The following is a 10,155-nucleotide window of genomic DNA, read 5'->3' on the forward strand; positions in this document are numbered from 1 at the left end:
GAGGCCTTCAGTGAGTTGTAATCTTTTTGTAATAGTAACATCAAAGATCACTGATCACAGATCACCATAAGAAATACGATAATAATGAAAAAGTTTGAAATATTGCAGTAATCACCAAAATGTGACACAGAAACCTGAAGTGAACAAATATTGTTGGATAAAATGACACCAATAGACTTGCCTGATGCAGGGTTGCCACAGACCTTCAATTTGTAGGCAAATGAAGTGATCAACAAGGGATTAATCTCCAAAATATATAAAGAGCTCACGCAGCTCAATATTTAAAAAACCAACAACCCAGTCAAAAAAATGGGCAGAAGACCTAAGTAGACATTTCTCCAAAGAAGACATACAGATGGCCAAGAAGCACATGAAAAGCTGCTCAACATCAGTAATTATTAGAGAAATGCAAGTCAAAAGTACAATGAGGTATCACCTCATACCAGGTAGAATAGGCATCATCAGAAAATCTGCAAACAACAGATGCTGGAGAGGGTGTGGAGAAAAGGGAACCCTCTTGCACTGTTGGTGGGAATGTAAATTGATACAGCCACTATGGAGAACAGTATGGAGGTTCCTTAGACAACTAAAAATAGAATTAGCATATGACCCAGCAATCCCACTCCTGGGCATATACCCAGAGAAAACCATAATTCAAAAAGACACCTGCACCCCAATGTTCATTGTAGCACTATTTAAGTAGCCAGGTCATGGAAGCAACCTAAATGCCCATCGAGAGACGAATGGATAAAGAAGATGTGGTACATATATACAATGGAATATTACTCAGCCATAAAAAGGAATGAAATTGGGTCATTTGTAGGGACGTGGATGGGCATAGAGACTCATACAGAGTGAAGTAAATCAGAAAGAGAAAAACAAATATCGTATATTAATGCATAGAAAAATGGTACAGATGAACTGGTTTGAAAGGCAGAAATAGAGACACAGATGTAGAGAACAAACATATGGACACCAAGGAGGGAAAGTGGAGGGGTGGTGGTGAGATGAATTGGGAGATGGGGATTGACATATATACACTAATATGTATAAAATAGATAACTAATAAGAATCTGCTGTATAAAAAATAAAATAAAATTCAGAAATTAAAAGAAAAACTATCTTTGAAGTACAATAAAGCAAAGTGCAATAAAACGAGGTATGCCTGTATATGTTATTTTATACATATTACTTTTGCTTGAATTCTAAACAAAAATTATTTCCACTGATTTCCCCATTGCTCTTTTTCTGCTCCATAAACCTCAAAAGCAGAAGCAGTTATATTATCCTAAGAACTAGGGTACTCAAAAAAAAGAAAAATCAGGGCCCTATCATTGTTCAATTCCAGCAGTGCCAGTCACATCATAGGTTATGCAGTGTATTCCTGTCTGACTCCTTCCATCCAAGAGCAAAACAAATGGCAGTTTTAAAACCACAGTCTGAATTACTTGTGCTTTTTTCCTAGGTGGAAATATCACCTTTATAGCCAAAGTCAAGGCTGAAGATCTTCTTAGAAAGCCCACTATCAAATGGTTCAAAGGGAAATGGATGGACCTGGCCAGCAAAGCTGGGAAGCACCTCCAGCTGAAGGAAACCTTCGAAAGGCACAGTCGGGTATGACCCTGACCTCCTGCCGCAGGGGCTCAACCAGCTCATTCCTCTGTGTGCGTAAAAGGTCATTTTCGGTTCACCTTTGAGAGACTTCAGTCCCAGAACGTCTGCTGGAGTTCCCATTCCTAGTGTTTACACTCTAATGTGGTTGCCCTGCTGTCCCCAGGGGCTTCAGAGCATTGCACTGACCCCTCCCATACTGAGAACATTGTACCGGAATCCCCAGATACAGACGTCTTTAAGCCAATGCTGAGGAACTGGGGAAATAACTGCAATGTGATGGCCTCTTTCTGTCGGCAAGGTAGGGCTGAAATATGTCCGGATACATTTCATTGCAGGTGTACACATTTGAGATGCAGATCATCCAGGCTAAAGAGAACTATGCAGGAAACTACAGATGCGAGGTCACCTATAAGGATAAGTTTGACAGCTGTTCCTTCGATCTTGAAGTACATGGTAAGACAGACTTCTAGTCTGGATAAGTTTAATTTTTTTATGTTTATGAGGTATGAGAGGATAGAGGAGATTAAGGCCATTTATTAGTATGAGATCTTGGAAATAAGATTTCCTTTAAAACTGTGTGTGTTTCTGATTGTGGTAGTCTCAGCAAGCCTGCTGAATTAAATTGTTATGAGACAATTTACAAACCGAATTTGGAGGAATTTATTGTAAATGTCTCTTATCCATGCTATCCATGCTACTTAATCTCTCAGATAAGGGCCGATGACTTTTTTTGCTGCTACTGAATGTACCTGTTTCGTTTGGTCCTCTTATTCCCACTCAGGTTTGGGGATAAGTTAATATGGGATGAAGATGCCAGGATACCCAGGTAGAAGGGAGGATTTCTCTTATAAGGACTGATGTCAGATATGGAAGTTCTTCATCTATATGTCCTGTGTACTGTCAAGAGTGAATTTAATAGGAATAAATTAAAGGTATATATGTACATAGAGGAAAAGACAATACTTCGATAAGTATACAAAGGGAAAGTTGACTTGGCAGCAAACATCATAAACTTAAAATGAATCCAAAGTGTTATGTAGCTACAAAAGACAAAGCTGAGGTAATTTAAAACCAGAGCGTTACAAGTGTTATAGGATCTATGTTTAGGAAGTGATACCACTCTGTAACATGCTGCTTGTTCCACATTTGAAGTAATGCCTTTGGCCATGGGTACCATACCTCCACTGGGATCCCTCCTGGAGTAGGGTAACTGGGAGATTGAAGAATCCAGGAACTATGCCCCCATTCAGCTTGAATGTGTAGATGAAGGAGGCCAGGCATTTATGACTCATTGTAAGTAGGGGAAGGGCTGTCACACAGAAGGAAAAGGCCATTATCCATGTCCTCGAGAAGTGTTTAGGCAGATTAGAATCAAAAGGTGGAAATTAAGAGAAGGTGAATTTTGTCTTCACGTTAGCACAAGCTCTCTCCTTAAAGCTGTATAGAGACACAGCAGAAGGTTGTGAGGGTCCCAGTCTGAGAGTTGTCAAGCAGAGGCTGGGTGACCATGGGTGGTGGTGCTGTCGAGATTTCTGTATTAAGTGGGAATTTGGTCCTGACCACTGCTTCTTCAACCTGCCCAGACACCTCTGAGAATCACCTGAGGGGCGTCTTCAGAATATTGATTTCCGGGAGCCCATCCCGGATCTGGTGAATCAAAATCTCCAGCAGGGAGATCAAGAAGCTGACATTTTTTTTTTAAACTCCTTAGGTGACTCTAATGGGCAGACAGGTGGAATGACACCTGGTTACGGTAACTCCTAAAGTCCCTTCATTGATTCTGTGTGAGGAGGGATGAGGTGCGGCGCCTCCGCAGCTCAGCCACTGGGAGGAGAGCCACCCCCCCTTCACCTGCCCTTCCTTCCATCTGAAAACCCCCCACAGCCTGGAAAGGAACTGAACACAAAACTGCCTTCTTAATGGGTATTCATTTTATTGTTTTCTTTCCTTTCAAAGAATCTACTGGGACTACTCCAAACATTGACATCAGATCTGCTTTCAAGAGAAGGTAACTTCAGAAGGGTAATCTAGGTAGCTTTTGTATAGCATGAAAGTGGAAGACTTTCAAAACACACTTTCCCTTCCTCCACACTCAATATGCCAAGTGAGATCAACTCTTTTCACTGAAGTCAAACATGCTAAATATTCAAAAGTTAGTGTTCAAGAGAAGCTGTGGGTTTAATATGCCAACTCGTGTATATGCTGATCATTTTGTAGAATATTCTTGTTATAGGAAGCTCCCATTTTATGGGTTTATGAGACTTCTTCCTTAATTGCATTATTTTCTACCAAATGGCCCGCAAAAATATATAACAACACACATCTCATATAGCATCAGTTAAGTGATATCAGAAAACTTATATTGCCTTTTATCTAGAAATCACGTATGGAGCAATTAAACCATGTGCCCAGAAAACTACAATTAAGTAGCTACTTACTGAAGTTAGCACTGTTTAAATGTGGAATTATCCTAAATGAAAGACCACTGAGTCTGCTGGAATAAAGAACATTGTAGAAAGGCAAAATATAGATACTTACTTGATTTATTTTGCAACTGCCAAGGTTGAAAAATCAGGGGGTCAAAGAAGAAAACTGAAAAGAATGTTCTAGCCTATGAGAAATGTGACTAGTCTTTTCCTGCCATTATTTTACACTCTGTACTTAATTCTTCCAAAATACAAATTCATTCATGAGAGTAAATGTTTTGTTCTTCTTAAGACTGAATCCACATAACAGTGTTGTTGAATAAGGAAAGTCATCTGAAACCAGCATAAAACAATGATTTAGTCTGTTAATAAAAGTCATAGTTCCCTCCTAAATTATGAACAAATGAAAATTGTAATTACTTTTAAAAGATATTTAATACTTCCTGATCAGTCAATTGTATTTTTTTTTTCCCCCTGCGGTACGCGGGCCTCTCACTGTTGTGGCCTCTCCCGTTGAGGAGCACAGGCTCCGGATGCACAGGCCCAGCGGCCATGGCTCACGGGCCCAGCTGCTCCGCAGCATGTGGGATCTTCCCCGACCAGGGCATGAACCCATGTCCCCTGCATCGGCAGGTGGACTCTCAACCACTGCACCACCAGGGAAGCCCCAATTGTATTTTTTTATGTCATAACTTTCAAAATCTCTTACTTTCCCTTCACCCCACGTTCAGCAAATGCATAGATCTAAAACTACATTCATCCTATGTATAAGTCTATTTTAAGAGAGGAAGACATCATCTACTAAGTTTTGGGCTTTAAGAGAATAGAACTGTGTTTATGTCAAAAGGTCTTCTCCAAATACGTGCTATTAGAGAAATTTTGAAAACATTATTTGAGCTCAATTCTTATAACTTACATGTTATACACACTGTTTTTAAACCCACAGACTCTTTTCTTAGAAACCATAACTAACATATGTAAAGAGCAGGAAACAAAATCTTCATTAAAAAATTAAACACGTAAGTAAATATGTAGTACCATTTAAATGTCAGTGCCATAGCTTCTATTATATTTAGAGTTTATATGAAATCATGAAGGTGGGTGCATGCCTAAATTAAGATGCATTTCTCTATAGGAAAGCACTTTTAAAAATTCCTAGTAAAGGGCTCAACAATTCCAAGACAAATTTTTGGAAAATACGTTTTAAAAGGTATAAATATTAATAAGAAAATGAAAAGCTTATAATCCTTTCTCTTTAAAAGAGAAAGGAATGCGTCTTTTAAAAAGCTCTGCACTCTCTCCATTTTTGTTATGTTGGTATCACATTATCTGATTAATCTATTGATGGACACAAAGAGGTTACCTTTGAATATAAGTTTTGTACTTATATGTTTGACACTGGTACACTTCGTCCTCAAAGCCAATCTCTGTCTGACATGAATAACAGAGATCAGCAAAAGTCCTTTGCTTTTTACACAGGTATGTTTCCAGCACCCCCAACTTGCAAAAACAAAGTACTTTGTGTTGCTTGGCTTAAGTGCATTTGTGTTACTCTATTTTAACACAAATCCAAGCAGTTTTATATATGCAATCTACGGAAACGTGCCTTCCGAATTCGTAGAGTAACACAAGCTTCTCATGTTTACTTTTCCACAAGTACATTCTCCAAAACTTAAAATGTCACTTGTGTGAAAAGAAAGTGTTTGTGTTGGTTTAGTCCTATGACTTGTGTGCTAGTACAGAATTGCATATACGTTATATGTAGTGTGTTTGGGGGAAACTGTTGTGTATGTGTCTCAGCATTAAACCCGGATTTGCTTTTCTTTTGTTAATGACAGTGGAGAAGGTCAAGAGGATGCAGGGGAACTTGACTTTAGTGGCCTCCTGAAACGTAGGTGAGAATCCAGTGATGGAGTGAGGCGCTTTGGCCTGGAAATCTTTTAGATACCCACTCAGAGGAGTCAAGTTTAAAGTAGATGTTTTTCAAAGAATTTCTCATTTCTTAAAATGTGTTTTGCTTATGGGATACTATCACAGCGTTGACTAAGAAAGAGACAGAGAAACAACTGCATACTAATCTGTTAAAGATTTTAGCCGATGCTTTTACTTTCTTTTTAAATGTTTCATGAGTCTTCACATACTTTCTTAGAAGGGGATGAGGAAATCTGAAAACTGAGACAGAGACTTAAATACCTGAATACTTTTTATTTCTCTCATGATTTCTATTATTTCAATCATGATTCCTTGTCACGACTGAATAAATAAAGCCTCCATTCTTCTGCTTTTGATATTTGACTGAAAAATCAATTTCAAAAATTTTGGTAGAAGTCTTTTGGCAGAAGTCTCAGCAAGTATATATATATATATATATATATATATATATATATATATATATACCTTAACATAATATTGGTGATTTACTATATTTCATCAAATCTAAGACACATTCATGTTAATATATACCTGTATTTTATAAATCACTAAGCAATGAAAAAAATTGCTCCAAATTGTTTATTATGACATACTATTGACTATAAGGTATATCCTTATTTCAGAGATGTTTAAAATGTCCAAAAATGTGCATTTTTAGACGAGATAAAATATAGTAGTAAAATGGAGATATGTTTAGTATTATCACTCACACTCCCTTAACTTTGTACTCTCCGGCAATAAAATTTATAGATTTTCATTATGGATATTTAGTATACAACCATTTTACAGAATTTCTGCCCATAAATATGCATATACATAATCATAAATATACTATATTATATATGTGTTATATATAAAGATATACATATCTAGATATTTACTATAGCACAGAAGCAACAAAAAGAAAATGACTTTTGCTGGGATTGTGTTTATCTACCAAACTTGTGAATAAACAGTGAAACTATAATTCTAAATTAATGATATATAATATTGATAACAGTTTTCCTTTAGCATTTTAGATTCACTTTTTATTATTTTTACTGCTTTCTATGGTTACTAAAATATCGTAAGTATAGATAGAAATGCTTCAAAACAAATTACAGATAGTAATAAATGGGCTTGTGTTCATTCTCAGTTTAGTTGGATGCTTTATTCAAGTCCCTGTGAATGAAAAATTCACCCCCAGCTCTAAACACTTAGGTTGAGAACAGAAATATTAACAGGTGCCATTTATTAATAACCAAATGGATATTAGCCAATCAATAGACTTCGGCAGTATCAAAAACATTTTTCCTTCTCTGGATACTTCAGATAATCATTAGTCTCAATAATATTTATTAATTCCCCAGATGTATTTAAAGCAATAATATATGAAGTGACCTTAAGTGAGCCTCACTTTTCCTGTTCTGCAGGTGAGAAACCAAAGACCAGAGATGTTGAGTGACTTACCCCAAGTCACACAGCTAGTTAGAGGAAGGGCAGGGACCTAAATCCAAGTTTCCCTTTTCTGAGTCAGCATATTTCCTGTGACTCCACATAAGAAACGCCGCTCTGAATCTGCCTCAGAAGTTGGTGCCTCGGACATTTATAGCACAAATGGAAACTTTAGGAAGACAAGAGAGGTTTTTTGTTTTTGGGGGTTTTTTTTCCTGCATTTACTCAACCAGGAAAATACTAAATGCTCTCTTTGTGTAGAATATAATACTAGGTGATGTGAGGAAAAGAAATCCAGTGTCTTCCAGCATTTGGCACGTAGACAGAGCTAGATACATATTTGTGGAAAGGAAAAGGTAGTGGTTAAAACATGGATTTGAGTCTCAACTCTCCCATTTACTAATTACTGTGCATGACTTTGGTCAAATTATATATCCTCCCTGAGACTTGTTTTCCACATCTGTAAATGTGGAGAATAAAACTACTTAAGAGAATTATTATGAGAATTAAGTTAAATGTAAAAGGCCTGGCTCGTACAGGTGTCAAATAAATATCCACCTACCCCCAAAATGACATTTTCCCTTGAAGAATTTATATTCATAAAGTGACAAAATACACATACGCCCACACACACAATCAATAAAAATGTAATACAGTAGATTATTAGGTGCCAAGTCTGATTAAAAGCAAAAAGAAAGAAAAAAGAACAGATTAGTTCTACCAGTAGTTTGCAGAGTAAAATAAATCTAATTAATGGTCAAAATGACTAAAGAAAAAAAATTACTAGAAAAAAATGGGCAGTCAGCATGTCTCCAGTTCTCATTTTCTTTACATCCCCTAATTATTATTTTGACTCATAATTAGATTGTTGTTATCACAAGACTATATTCATTTAATATACTATATACTAGTCCACCGGTATAACTTTAGAAATCATTGTTTTCCTACTAATTTGTGAATTGCGTGTGTTTTCATTGTGGTAATGACATGTGGTTACCATTTCTACTCTTCCAAGAGTCTGTGACAAAATCCTTATGAGTATAAATATCATTACAACCAACATCTTTATACAACAAAAGATCTCCCTGCCCTGAACAAAGTCAGCCTATTTCAAATAGACAGTAGATAAATCACAGTCAGTCTTTTGGGCAGTATCTTGTTATGGGACTTGACCTATATAAATACTTAAAAGTTTATTCTACATAAAATTTCTATAACTGCTCTATATTTCACTAGGAGTGTCAAGTTATAGAAATTTCGATGTAGATGGAAGTGCTGTAAATGTTATATAGGTCTATCCCCATGCTTGGAAAGGAATCAGTAGTGCCTATAGAAATTTGGCTTTTTCTCTCTACTGAAATTTAATGTAGCCATGCAGATAGGGTCATGTGCAGCCACCACAGTAAATATAGATGTGTTCTGAATGAGTAAAGGAGATGCTACAGATGGCAGCCTTGACCACACGTTCCAGTACAAAATAATGAATCCATCTCCTTGCAATTTGGGATTCAGTGAAGTGATGGAGAGGAAAGGAAGAAGGAAGAGGCAAGAGGTCACTGGTATTTGTATTAGGATTAAGGTCGTAGCAGAGTGGGGTGTATTTTGGTGTTTTAATGAGAAAAAAAATGGTGAGGATGATTGGTTTTATGAATCTACCAACAAAACTGACTCAAGACACACACTGAAAATGATAATCTTTATTACTGGCTTCCTCATATAAACATTCACCTCATTCATCTAGGTATATCTCAGTGTTTGATTTGTGCCTCTTGTTATCTAGTTTAATCTAGTTTGATATCTTTAAATCTTTTCATCAATGTCAGGAGGACCCTTGAAATGTGTATGTAATTCTTCTTGGTTGAGATACAAATTGAACACAATGTAGTATGGCATAATTTTACAATGTGGGGACTCAGGCTAATGTGACAAAAATAGAGCAGTAATAAACTGGATTAAGGAAAGACCCACAGAGAATATATACATATATACACACATACACATTTAAATTGCAATTCTCCAAGACTTCCTACAAAACATTTAAATGTTATATTTGAAATTTAGACTGCTTTCAGGCAGTAGATATAGTAGATCAGGCAAATTATTACCAATATTTCAACTTCAGGACAATTTTATTAAGCTTTTCAATTTCCCCATGTTAATAGAGCATGTAATTACCATTTCAGTGAAATGAAGATCATAGTTGTGTCTTGAGTCTTTAAGAGGCACATTTTCCTAATGGTGTTACTAGTCCTTCCCACAAAGATTACTGATGGACCAATGACCTCTCACTTCCTTCCATTTCCCAGATTTGCCTCAGCATCCTCTACTGGGCAAAAGACTTACACAACAATGGAAATTAGATATGCAGAAGTTGTCCTTGCCTAATGCCACCCTAAACTCTATGTTCATATTTATATTTTCCTCCCCTCCCCTATGATTACAACCTAGTCTTTCCTCAAGAAATTCTGAAGCAGGTTGTAATTAATTGGACAATGCAAACATATGCAACTCATTATTTGCTAACATGATAGCATGAATCTGTTTTCACACTGTTTAAGATGTGTTGACCAGTTTTCCTGGAAAAATCATATCCAAACCAGCATTATTCACAGTAAGCAGTCGCTGTAATATTTCCAAATTAACCTTAGTTGATAAAAAGAGTCAACTAAGCTTAAACAAAATTAGGACTACTTAGCTAGTGAAGGAAATCAATTTGAATTATATTTTGCATTTATACTAAGTCTCTTTC

At 36.5% G+C, this 10,155-nt stretch overlaps 1 protein-coding gene across 5 annotated transcripts in view; it reads left to right on the plus strand.

Moving 5' to 3' along the window:
• MYBPC1 (myosin binding protein C1) overlaps positions 1-10,155 on the plus strand; it is a 100,276-nt gene that overhangs the window by 43,075 nt on the left and 47,046 nt on the right. For all 5 annotated transcript variants that reach the window (XM_007465348.1, XM_007465347.1, XM_007465349.1 and 2 more), the window contains 4 exons: positions 1,466-1,614; positions 1,950-2,067; positions 3,571-3,622; positions 5,879-5,935. In XM_007465348.1, coding sequence (XP_007465410.1) covers positions 1,466-1,614; positions 1,950-2,067; positions 3,571-3,622; positions 5,879-5,935 — 376 coding nt within the window. The remainder of the gene's footprint in view (positions 1-1,465; positions 1,615-1,949; positions 2,068-3,570; positions 3,623-5,878; positions 5,936-10,155) is intronic.

Source organism: Lipotes vexillifer, unplaced genomic scaffold (assembly GCF_000442215.2).
Source record: "Lipotes vexillifer unplaced genomic scaffold, Lipotes_vexillifer_v1.1 scaffold141, whole genome shotgun sequence".
Classification (NCBI taxonomy): Eukaryota; Metazoa; Chordata; class Mammalia; order Artiodactyla; family Lipotidae; genus Lipotes; species Lipotes vexillifer.